The following is a 13761-nucleotide window of genomic DNA, read 5'->3' as shown; positions in this document are numbered from 1 at the left end:
GGAGACTTGGAGTTTAGTACTGAAAATGAAAGTTAATTGGACCAATAATTTTTTTACAACATATTGAATTATTACGAAATAGTGGTTTTTTTTGGTTGATAACAGTATTACGAAAATATAATTTTTTTAAAATTATATTAATTTTGTTCTGATATTATATATTATTATATTATATTATGTCACAACAAATTTATAAACTCAAATTACTTTTATAAAAATATCGTAAGCGTCGGTTAAGAAGATTAAGATTTTCATAGATAAAAAATTAAATAATAAATTTTTTAGTTATTATTTTTACATAAAAGTTTAATTTTTTACTAATAATTAATTTTAACAGTCATGATCTAAAATTCAAAAGAAGTTAATATGTATATTTTTATATTTGATTAGGTATTAAATCTATTATACAAATAAAAATAATTAATTTTTATGCTTATTATTTAAAATGATATTTTTACTCTCTATCTCTATATATAAAAATATAATTATATATTAGTATAAAAAATTTTATATTGATAGTTATAAAATTAATTAAATTTTTTTTAAAACAATTGAATCTTAATTCTAATTATTAATCATAATATTAGTATTTTTTTAAATTATATATAATAAATATTTGAAAAAAAAATACAGATTAAAAAAATAAATGGTAAAAATTTAAAACTAAACAAAAAACTAAAAAAGTACGCATATAATAATAATAATAATAATAATAATAATAATAATAATAATAATAATAATAATAATAATAATAATAATAATTTATGTGAATAATATTATGAGATTATTTTTTAATTATATTTAATTATAAATTTAATATATTTTTTATAATTTTATGAATTTATTTGAATTATATTATTTTATTAATTTTATTTTTTGTAAAACAGAAATGTTGAATGAGATAAAGAATGAGAGAGAGAAATAGAAAAGAAGAAGAAGAAGGAGAGAGGGAAATTGTTAATTTTGGAAAGAAAGATTTTATTTTAATTATAATGAAAAAATATTTCATCATACATTTTGATTTGTCAAATTAGTAATATAAAATATACGTTATAAGTTATATATAGAATGGGAAGGATAAAGAAAAATAAAAAAGGAGAAAGATAGATAAAAGGATGAAAGAAAAGAATTTATTAATTTTAAAAAAAAATATTTCATTTCAATTTTAATAAAAATGTTACATGATACATTTTGGTTTATAAATTAGTTATATAATATATTTATAATTAGAGAATGTTATGTTAAATATTTTGATTGTCAAATTTATAATTAATTATTGATAATAATATATAAAAGAAATAAAATCAATAAAAAATGAGAAAGATAGAAAAATAAAAAAAATTAATTAAAAAATTAATTTTAATTATAATAAAAAATAATATATAATATATTTTTATTATAAAATTAGTAATATATACTAGATAAAAAAAATCATATCAAGTCAAGGAAGATTGAAAATGCCTGCTAAAACCAAACATGATATGGATTGGACGACCTAATATCAGAAATCTGAAAGCTTTTAACTTTTAATTTAGGTGTTTATTATGTACCTAAAACAAAGTTTTGACATCTAATTGTCAAAGGATGTTAAATAATTAATATTTAATTTAAAATATAAATATTAATAAATTTTAAATATTTAAAATTTATTATAAAAAATAAGTTGGTAAAAATTTGATACCAAATGATGGACACTAGAAAATTGGTTTTGAATTTATTTTTATAAAGATATTATGTACAAATAAAAAATTAATTATAGAATTAGTCATTATGTATTTATGTATAAATATATATATAATATTTAACTTATTTTTAATACATATTTTAATAAATATTTTATACAAATAAGTAATTAAGTGACTAATTTTTTATATACATGTAACATAATTGTAATTTTAAACATACTAGTGGACATATTCGTGCGATGCACGTGACAATGCTATTGGTAATAACTAATGTGCCAAAAATGTAACACCCTACTACACAGAGATTTACGCTTAAGTCGTAGAACAAAAGTAGTGTGGTGTTACGGACTTCTAATCAGAAAATATTTACATAATAATAGTGGAAAGAGATAATATACTAGGAGTCTTGAAAAACGGGCAAAACAAAATCGCAAAATAAAAAGCGCAACACTCAAGAAATAGAATTACTTGCATGCTAAGAAACCTAAAAGTTAAGGATAGGAATAAGCGAAAGAGTCACAAGAGTGCCAATAATACAGTGAAACTAGCTCCTGACTCAGCCTGCGAAACCAAGGCTGGCCGGAGAATATTTACATATATACATAAGTATCCCAAATACCCAAAATACAGAAACAATTTCCTAACTCTCCGGTAACCTCTATGAGGAACAAAATAATGAAGTTTCTTGGAGAGCAAGCTAGTACATATATACATACATATACAAACAGAAAACCCAAAATACCCCAGGGACTACTCCGCTTCAGGGAAATCCAGATGCCTAGCGAGGAGCCTCTTGACCTGCATTTGAAAACAACAACACAGTATGGGGTGAGAACCGGAGGTTCTAAGCATGGTAAAGGTGCCACGCGTATAATATATAAGGTTCTGAGAATGCCAGAGGCAATCCTATAACTCTAATGTACAGTTATAAAACTTAAATTCTAAGTAAAAGTCATAAAAAGGGTAGGTGACCTAAGTATCCTAAACATACTTACTTCAAACCTAACATTCAACACCTAGCCAATCCAGCCTTTCCTCTGCGCCTCCATTCATCAATAATTCAGCAGAGACGAACAACCACACATGTTCGCGCACAAGTAGGAAGCAAATAGTGTAAATAGCAAATATAACACTTAGCAGGGTAAATGTTCAGTTAGGCAATCCCAAGTAATGCAAAGCAGATGAACAAACAAGATGCACATGATGCATGCCTGTCCTATGGCTGATGATATTATCTGTCGGTTATGTAGCCAACACGACATGTCCTGGTAGCTAACCATAGACTGAAACACCCATGCAGAGCAAGTGGGTTTGAGCCACAACCCCTTTGCTACTACCCGCTTAACCCAGAGCCAGTGGAATAACCACTACTGCGGCTACTACCCAAGCGGGTGTTTAAAAGCTCAACCTGGAGCAAGTGGAAGATCCACTACTGCTGCTACTACCCAGGAGATAAACATACCTTTATTCAATTAAAATCAAGCATGATCATTATTAATTCTCAAACATTAACCTGAAACAAGCGGGACGAACCACCATCCTTGCTACTACCCAGGTATCTCAAGCATTCATTCATTTATTCCAAATGAGTTCAATCATCCATCAACATATCACTATCACAATGTTCATCATTTTCATAACATTTTTATCCTTCTTATTCCTAATTTATCATTTTAACTTTTACTTCACCCTTAAGTTACCTTAGATTCATAACTTCCGCTAATTACTAAGCTTACTAGTAAAATCTAAGGTTAACAAGGCAAAAATAGGGGTTTAGGGATTCAAAATCATGTTTAGATCATAAAAACACAGGTGCTGGAAAACAGAATGTGTGCGTGCGCACAGCTTTAAAAGAAAACAGAATGTGTGCGTGCGCACACCAATCAGAAGCTACTTGATGTGCGTGCGCCTCACCTGTGCGAGCGCCACCAGCAGAAAGCATACCCTGGTGTGTGCGTGTGCACAAGGATGTGTGTACGCACAGGTAAAATTTCTGCTTCTGTTGGGTGCGTGCGCACAATGGTGTGCGTGGGCGCACACCAGTAAACCTGATTCTGCTGCAACTTCGAAAAATTCAGTTTTTCTTACCAGATTTTCGGCGTCCATAACTTCCTCTACAGAATTTGATTTTCCGCAAACCTTATATCAATCTCAAGCTTATCAAACATTCTTTAATTTAAAACAAACCTCATTTGCATCCAAAATTTGAGGAGCAAGTTATGGACTACCAAAGTTCATCAAAAACCATTTTTTACCAAATTGCACCTAAACTTCATTTTTACCAAAACCACATTTTCCTTGCAAACTCATTTCCACTCAACTTAACATACCATAACCATCAATATAACCAGCCCTTAATCATAGCACAACGATTCTTGTAACCTTAGCTCAATAACGTCATATTTCACCCAACTTTACAAGTTTTAGCTACAAACAAATATATTACTATGCTATACATACACATATTATCATCATTATTATACTAGTATATGTATATGTACACATTCAATAATAACCAAATCTCAAGAAACATCATAAACTAACCATATTTCTCAACACAAACTCAACATCCACTTATCCATCAACATCAAAACTAATCATTTAATGCATTTAACCATTTCAACTTATCCTATAGTGCTCTAGCCTAAGTTTTCACAAAACCTTATATATTAAACGCGAGAAACCTAAACCATACCTTGGCCGATCATCGCGTATGGTCAAGGCAGCCACACTAGCTATGCATACAGCCCCCACAAGCTTGAGAAATCAACAACAATCTTAGCACCAATCACCACCAAGCTTCCAAATGCCCACAATTCAATTCCAATGCATATATATATACTTAATTCACACCTAATACACATGTATATCTCAAATTTAGATTTCACATAATAAAATCAAGATTTGACTAGGGTTTAGGTGGTCCTTACCGTACCCACACGCATAGCTACTCAAACCCGATAAGCTCCGCAAGCTAAATCGAACCTAAAACACCAAATTGAACAAGATTTCATCATAAGGGCTCAATTTCACAAATAGAAAGGGGGTAGAGAATATGAGACAAAATTGAGGCTTACCGGTAAAATTGATCCGACAGAAATGTAGAGCTCAACGCGCTGGACGCGAACGGTGCAGCGATCGGAGCTCAAACGGGAAAGTTATGGTGGTTGGAAGTGGGAGTTAGGTTTTGATCATTACCTTTCTTCTCCTTCCATGGCTGCTGGATGAAATGAAGAACGGAAGGAAAATGATGAGCTGAAGCTCATTTAAGTAATGGGTCCGGTTGGACCCACGGGCCCGGTTCAACTGGTTCGGCTCATCCGGCCCAATTTTAGGCCAAATTTTTCGAAATTGGTGTCAAAATTCTTGTTTTGCAGAGCTCTATCCTAATTTGATATAAATTCATATTTTTCATTTTCTTTATTAAAATTTAAGTTATTGACTAATTATTCGCTAATTTTAAGGGGTTTACATCCTACCCACCTAATTAGGAATTTTGCCCTCAAAATTCAGATTCAATTATCTGAAAAGAGGTGTGGGTAGTCTTTCGGCATATTCAGAGTTTCTTGAAGCTGACCTTGTTACTCGAAACGTCTATCTCCTTTCATTTAAACTGGCTTAGGTTGTAAGACATGAATTTGTTTTAGAAGTGTGTTTCAGAAGTTACGAAATATGGAGTACGTCGGATAGGTTCAAAAGGTATGGCAGAAAACCATTTGGCACGTCACTGACCATCAATACCTTTTAAGAATTGAAATGGGCTAACTTAGCGAGGTTTAACTTCTTAGTTTTTGATTGCTCATCCGATTCTAGTTCGTTGAAGTAATCTTTAGAAACAGGTACCCTCTTCCTTCAAACTTGAGAAGACTTTTTCTTAGATTTGCCTAACTCTTTTGTCGGATTTCATAATGAGAATCTTGACTCAAATTTGCGTAACTTTTTCTTTGTTGTCCCGGCTATCAAATTCAGGAACTAAGACGTTCAATGTTCCAGTTTCTGATTAATTCAGAGGTGTTTAGTGTACTGTGAAGTCTCAGCTTCTCCCTGATGTATAGTCTCGTTGATATCCCCAATAAGTAGTTTGCTCCGATGGGCAAAATAGACTTGGTCACTTGATCCATGATTCCCTGACAGCATCACCTTTTGTCCTAGACCTCGGCAATTTATCATGAAATCTATAGCTATTCTCTTTTATCTTTAATATAGAACCTTCGACGATTGTAGCATTTTGAACGGCTTCTGGTGGTCTCTCTTTTCCTTCTCATGCGTCGAATATGTAATCGCATAGATTGCCTCTTCATTCTTCACTTCTGGCTGCTCAAAATATCTTCTTGGATTTGTGGTACGTTTTATTAAGTTCAGGGCCAATTCGAAAATCCTCTCTTGTAAGTTTTGGACAATAGTTTCTCGTCTCAACTTCCGATTTCTTGACACATAACTCTCTCTTGGTATCTGCTTGATTCAACAGGCTTCGATACTCTTAGTAGCTCCTTATCACCATTATTGCGCTCTCTAAGTCCTTGACTCTACGATCTCTATTTCGGCATTGGGCATATGAATCTCTTCTTAATTCCCTTTTGATTACCAGACTTCGACTTCATTGGCGGATCCTTATTGTCTCGTTATGCGTCTCGTATCTCATCGATACCATGTTGTAAACTGGTAATGAATTTAGTCCGACACCCCCAGTCACAATCTCAGTATCTAACCGAGGGCTTCTACTTACTTAACAGTCCTCCTCCTTTACCGTCCCCCAAACAGCTCTTAGAGACTACCTGCTGAGGCCGTTCACTATCACGTTGGCTTTTGTCACGTCTGTGCGTATCCTAAACTCTTTAACAATGCATCGCAATTATTCCGAATGGTTTATTTGGTTCGGGCGTCACAAATACTGACATTAAGGTTAATCTTTTCTCTCAAGTTTCGAAAGTTGCCATGGCATTTAGGTATCCCATATACACGGTGCATCTTATTGCATATACTTAATCACAAGAAATACAATCAATGAAAATTAAGGTTTTATAATTCCTAGTAATGTCATAGGGTCGTTTTGCGTTCAAAGATCTTGCTCTAAGGAATCAACGTCTCTCTGGTTACAGCTAGGATTCATACGCAATACTAATATAGGCTCGAGTTGATTTTCAAAGAGATATTAAGCTCGAAAGATGAATAAAGAATATGAACAGTGTTCATGGGAAATCAGAAAGAGTTTTATATACGGTCGATCATAGTTGTATCAAAATAATAGAATGCACAAGAAGAGGAATCTAGGTGCATCTCAAGAAAGGAAACCAAACCAAAAACATTTGATAGTAAGGATAGGACATACTGAATCAAGTAAGTTTCAATTGAGCTTGAGAGATATAAAGTTGTGAAGAGAGCACCCAACCTTCAACAAATTTCTAAGGCTCAAGAATCATTTATCTATACCAAAACAAGATCAGGCTCACCTCTGGATGGACAAATTCAAATATAAATATATGCATGCAAAGGGGTTAGAAGTTTAGTGGATAAATCTTTGGTTGTCTGAGGAAAAAGGAATCTGAAACAGAATTTCATTGCAAATACAAAAAGAAAGCTAGATCGAATCATGAATATTTGCCGGTACACTCCCTCTCTCATACAGTCTACTACTATGGTATTCTTTTTCTATTGACGTTTTCAGTCTTACATCCTCATCCCTGACACAGGCTGTAAATGAGCGCGGCGTTTAAAGGTCACATACTATGATTTAAGTTTTTGGTTTTCAGTTTTGCAGTTACCTCAACCTTGCTGATTCAATCGTCCTCCATCTTGAGTCTTTCCGTGCGGACAATTCCTAGATACGTGTCCCGCTAGACCACACTTGTAACATACGCCCAAGCCAAAGCGGCACGGCCTGTCCGGATGGTAACGACCACACTTCTGTCATGTCAGCTCCTCCGAAGTATCCCTTGTTTGTTTTCCTGTACCGTCCTTGTGGTGATCATCATTCATTCCAACCAGGTTCCGACCATGAGGAAATGGTTGAGTATATCCTCTTCGCTTGAATCCTTGACCCCTTGGTACCAAATTCTGGTGGTGGTCTCTTCGGTGGAATTCCTGGTTATCGTTCTTTGCCATGGCGGCGTTCCTCACACATTCTTTAGCTATTCGGCTCTTGTTCACAAGTTCAGAAAATACCCTGATCTCCATAGGTGCAACAAAGCTTAGAATATCGCTCCGAAGGCCTCCCTTAGCAAAGTCTTCAGGTGCACCTTGACAGATTCGGGAAAAACGACACAATTCTTCGAACCTGTTAGTATATTCAGTAACAGTCATCTGGCTTTGTTTCAGTTGAAGCAATTCAAGTTTCTTGGCATTCTTGACTGAAGTTGGAAAATACTTATTGTAGAACTCGGTTCGGAACACTTTCCAAGAAATCACAACACCATCTGGCTTTAGGATTCGCCGTGTTCCCTGCCATCAGTATTGAGCCTCGCCTTGCAGCTGATAAATTCCAAATTCAACCCACTGCTCTTCGAAAATCTGTTGAGCCTGCAGTGCCCACTCTATTGCCTGAATCCAATTATCCACTTCAGTGGGGTTTGAAGTTCCTCTGAAGGTCGGAGGGTGAACCTTCAGAAAAGAGGAAAGCGTCATAGGGCCCTCATCGCCGTTATTGCCATTATTCTCATTGTTCATTTGGTTTCCCAAAGCTTTGGCTGTCGCCTGCATAGCCGCAGCCATGTTTTCCAAGGCAGCCATGAAGTCTACAGGGCCATTCTCTGTCGGTTCAGAGTTAGCATTGCCTATTCTACCTCTGCCTCGCCCGCGACCACGTCCGCGAGTCGACATCTGGTTCCTATATACACCAAACAAGTGATATCAAGTTGATCAGTCTCAATATCGCAAGTCTAGTGCTTTAAGTTCCAAATACATGCTCATGAACGTTTATGCCACATATATCAGTTAAATATCCTAATGGCACATAGACACATACACAGAGAATGCACAGAAGCATGTTCAGTCCGCCCTCAGGCTCCGAACTGCTCTAATACCATAATGTAACACCCTACTACACAGATTTACGCTTAAGTCGTAGAACAACGGTAGTGTGGTGTTACGGACCTCTAATCAGAAAATATTTACATAATAATAGTGGAAAGAGATAATATACTAGAAGTTTTGAAAAACGGACAAAACAAAATTGCAAAATAAAAAGTGCAACACTCAAAAAATAGAATTACTTACGTGCTAAGAAACCTAAAATATAAAAGTGTTTTTATTTTAAAATATATCTTTTTAAAAGTAATTATTAATATTTTTTTAGAATAATAAGAGAATTATGATTAGTTTGTATTTAATTAACTTTTTTTAAAATTTAGGTCTCATTCTGTTATTTTAATAAGAAGAGACCCTATTTAAAAATTATTACGGGTCAATTTTTAAATTAGACTTAAAATTGCGGTGTTCCATGCATAAGCATTATTTAAAGGTATGTCAACTCATAAAAAATGCAATATGAATTATAAAAATATTAACCAAATTTTAATAAAAATATTGGTTCTAGATTTTTTCATAATTTTATGTTCCACAAGATAATCCCAATCCCACGTCCCGAACAAAGCTATATATCGTTTGCACTAGGCCACATTGTGTAATATTTAATCATTAAATAGCATATTTAGATATTACATATATATTTGGACATTTCGGGTGGCTATATATGATTATATGGACGTCCAACCCAACTCAATTATTAGAGGGTTTTTTTTTTTTTTTTTTTTTTTTTTTTTTTTTTTTTAAAAATAAACTTAACAGAAACTTTTACTCTACTCATAGGCAACAATTAGAACTTAGAAGGGGAATAAAAGTCAATTAGTCAAATTGTTGCTTCCAGAATTCGAAGTTCAAATATGATCGATGAACATAATATTGAGTATTGAGACGTTCTCAACGTGCACACATACACACTTGATGAACATATAAATCCTATTTCTCTCTAGCTAGAAACTAGAAATCAGTTAGTTCAGCACCCTAATTTCTACCAGGTGATCCTTATATGAAAAACTATGGTTATTCTAGTATATGTATGCCCTCCACCCTATATATATAAGTCTGTTTTCTACTTTTCTTTGAGGGAAAAAAGTCCTATTATTTCTTACAAGCAACATATAGTATAGTCAGTCAACTATGTATATATATATATTTTTTAAAAAATATCCAGCTCAATAAGTTACATGACTAAGAAAAAAGTAAAAAGTAATAATCAGACAATAAATTAGTCAAAAAGAAATATTAAAAATTATCATAATTTATTATTTTTAATTATTAATTAACTATCAATATTTAAATATATAGTCTAAAATATATTTTTAAATTATAAAATTAAATTAATAAATAACGAAAAAAAATAGTCCTCTAACATTTCAGGCAAATATACAACATTATTCTAATTAAAAGAAAAATAAATAAAAAGAAACTTTTAGTATTTTTGTCTATTTTTTGGTTAATATAAATATTAAATTATTTTTAATAAATAAATTTTATTAATTTATGTATATAAATTTTGAAAAATATGAATACAAATTATATTAATTTATATATGTAAAATTTTAATATATATAAGTATAAATTGTATATTTATTATATGCAAAATATTTATAAATATAAATAAAAAATTATTATTAAACAAGTGTTGACAAAAAAAATAATAATATTTGTTGAAAGAAAAGTCTAGGAGGCATTAATTTTTGTGTTTTTTGGCTAACACTTAACTATCAAAACAAAAGTAAGTAATTTTTTACTATTAGATGTAATCTCACACCATTAAAAATACTATTGATGACGAATCGATAGTTACAAAACACCAAAATTGCTGCCCCTAGCATTCTTCTTTGTTGAATATATATTATTGTTCATTTGTTCGTAAATAAATAAAACGTGAGCAAGCAGTCATATATGAATGGTGCCATGTTGAAACTTGAAATAAACGTCCGCAGCCATATATATGTATGTATGAATCTGGTTCGGAAGATATGGTTTTCTTCATATCCTATCGTCAGTTTGATTATTATTGTTCCTTAATTTGGAAAATTAAAGAAGCAATGGCTATCCAAGTCTTCGTCCTCTTCCTGCTGTTGCTCTCATCTTGTTTTGCGCCGGCAGCGGCCAAAGACACACTGTCACAAGGCTCCTCTCTTTCCGTCGAGAAGCCAACCACCGACATCCTCGTCTCCGCCAATGGTGACTTCTCCGCCGGATTCTTCCAAGTCGGCGACAACGCTTTCTGTTTCTCCGTCATGTTCACAAGGTCACAAACACCCACCCCAGTTTGGATGGCCAACCGCGACCAACCCGTCAACGGAAAATCCTCAACTCTCTCTCTCTTGAAATCCGGCAACCTTATTCTCATCGACGCCGGAAGAACCCCCTTCTGGTCCACCACCACATCCTCCTCTTCCGAAGTGCACCTCAAGCTCAACAATAACGGCAACCTCCTTCTCCAAACTTCACAAGGAACCGTCCTTTGGCAAAGCTTCGATTCACCAACGGACACCCTTCTTCCCGGTCAAAAACTAACTGATCAAGCTTTCCTTCTCTCTTCAAGAAGCACAACAAACTTCTCCTCAGGTTTCTACAAGCTCTTCTTCGACACCGACAACGTCCTCAAGTGTCTTTACAAAGGCCCTAACATCTCCAGCGTGTACTGGCCAACCCCCTATAACACAGCAAGTACTAACGGAAGATCCACCTTCAATATTTCAAGAATCGCAGTCTTAGATTCTTACGGAGCCATCTTATCCTCCGATGGCTTCCAATCCAACTCCACCGATTACCTCGCCAGACTCCACAGAAAGCTGGTCATGGATCCTGATGGAAACCCGCGTATATACAGCTTCAACCAGAATCGTAAGATGTGGGAGGTAACATGGCAAGCCATTAACGCAGCTTGTATGGTTCACGGCCTCTGCGGAGCAAATAGCTTGTGTGCTTATCATCCTGTTAATGGCAGAACTTGCTATTGCATGCAAGGATTCAAGGTTAAGGATCCCAATGACTGGACCCAAGGATGCGTCCCTGAGTTTGATGAAGAACAACTCAGTTGCAGTCGAAAAAAGAACGCATCCATAGATTTTGTGATTCTTCCAAGCACGGAGTTTTATGGTTATGAGAGCAAAGTTTACAACGTTGCAAGCTTGATACAATGCCGGAATATATGCACGCAACTTTGCGATAATTGCAAAGGTTTTCAACTCAGTTTCAATACCATTCGAGCCTATAATTGTTACCCTAAAACAGTGTTGCTTAACGGAAGAGATTCTCCTGATTTCAGTGCAGACACATATTTGAAATTGCCGAAAAAAGCTTTATTGTCTTCCAAGAAGCCTCTCAAACATTCACCAATGGAATGTTCTTCTCGTTTGTCTCAATCTTTGGATAGATTCTACCAGAAACCTAGAAGAAACTCCACGTTGAATTTCTTGCTCTGGTTCGCCAGCGCGGTAGGGGCGCTTGAATTGACAGCAATCTTGGCTGTGTGGTTCTTCTTGTTCAGAACCAACAAGCAACCTGATCATGAAGATCAACGGCTACTCCTTTCCGCTACGGGATTCCAGAGATTCAGCTATGCTGAGCTGAAAAGAGCGACAAAAGGATTCAGCCACAGCCATGAGATTGGTCGAGGCTCCGGAGGGGTTGTGTACAAAGGAAAACTAGACGATGATCGTTTTGCTGCCATCAAACGCCTCAGCAGCGACGCGAATCAAGGAGAAGCTGAATTCCTAGCCGAGTTAAGCACCATTGGGATGTTGAACCACATGAATTTGATTGACATGTGGGGTTACTGTGTTGAAGGGAAGCACAGGGTGTTGGTTTATGAGTACATGGAGCATGGTTCCTTGGCAGATTATCTGTCTTCAAACACGCTTGATTGGAAGAAAAGGTTTGATGTTGCAGTTGGAACTGCAAAAGGTCTTGCTTATTTGCACGAGGAGTGCTTGGAATGGGTGTTGCACTGCGATGTGAAGCCGCAGAACATTCTTCTAGACTCCAACTTCCAACCCAAGGTTGCGGATTTCGGGCTCTCAAAGCTTCTGAATAGAGACGAGCGTGGGAGTTCTGGGTTTTCAAGAATAAGAGGGACGCGTGGGTACATGGCTCCAGAGTGGGTTTACAATCTTCCAATAACTTCCAAGGTGGATGTTTATAGCTACGGGATTGTTGTGTTGGAAATGGTGACTGGGAAGAGCGCTATGGAGACTCATAGTCTTGATTTGAGTAGTCGCGGAATTGAGCAGCGGCGGTTGGTGACGTGGGTGAGTGACGTCATCAACGGTGCTCCCAAGACGGAGTTTTGGGTTGAGGCTATTGCGGATCCTAAATTGGAAGGCCAATATGAGACCTCGCAGGTTGAGGTTTTGGTCAAAGTGGCTTTGCAGTGTGTGCAAGATGACATGAATCAAAGACCCTCCATGAGCCAAGTGGCGGAGATGCTTCAGCCCCATGGAAAAACTCTCCTACTTTGTTAGTAGCTATTTTTTTAGGAAACGATGAGGAGCCAATGAAATATTTGTATAATGTGTATAATAGAGATTTAGAAAGTATTAGAGATATAACTATTAATATTACAGCGTAAGCTTCTCGAATGAGTGGTATTATAACATGGTGTTAGAGTTCTAGATTCAAAAAGTCAAGAATTCGATCTCAATCCTGGAATGAGATATTTATTATTCCTAATACCCAAATAGTTATTCTGAATATTATGGGTGATGTTCATTTTGTAACTCATATAATCCATTGTACACACTGTATAAATAAGTCATTGGCTTTTTAACGGGACTCCTCTCTTTATTTATTTAGAGTACTTTTGAGTTAGTTTAATTTTATTCAAATAAGAGGTAATAATACATCATTAGCAAGGTAGATGATCACTTACATAAAATTGTCTTATCAATTTTTAACTATCATTTTGATATCAAAATAACTTTATGTAAATAGTCATCTATTAAAAATGCTTGTTTACATGTTAATAACAATTCAAGCATGCATGTGAAAATATATATTGTCCTCACCAACTTTGTTCACTTATTTGTGTTTCTCTATTTTCAATTTT

The 13761-nt window shown here is 34.8% G+C and overlaps 1 protein-coding gene across 1 annotated transcript; it reads left to right on the top strand.

The window, feature by feature from the left end:
• The first annotated feature begins 10388 nt into the window (after positions 1 to 10388).
• LOC112766667 (putative receptor protein kinase ZmPK1) lies at positions 10389 to 13482 on the top strand. Its single transcript, XM_025812564.2, has one exon. It carries the CDS (start codon positions 10661 to 10663, stop codon positions 13175 to 13177), a length of 2517 nt encoding a protein of 838 aa, XP_025668349.1. The 5' UTR covers positions 10389 to 10660; the 3' UTR covers positions 13178 to 13482.
• The last annotated feature ends 279 nt before the right edge of the window (positions 13483 to 13761 follow it).

The sequence above is a fragment of the Arachis hypogaea genome, chromosome 17 (genome assembly GCF_003086295.3).
Source record: "Arachis hypogaea cultivar Tifrunner chromosome 17, arahy.Tifrunner.gnm2.J5K5, whole genome shotgun sequence".
Taxonomy (NCBI): Eukaryota; Viridiplantae; Streptophyta; class Magnoliopsida; order Fabales; family Fabaceae; genus Arachis; species Arachis hypogaea.
Note: the sequence above shows the minus strand (reverse complement) of the source record. Positions and strands in the feature narration are given on the sequence as shown.

Coding starts and splice junctions, on each gene's coding strand:
- LOC112766667 (XM_025812564.2), top strand. CDS start 10,661: ATGTATGAATCTGGTTCGGAAGATATGGTTTTCTTCATATCCTATCGT.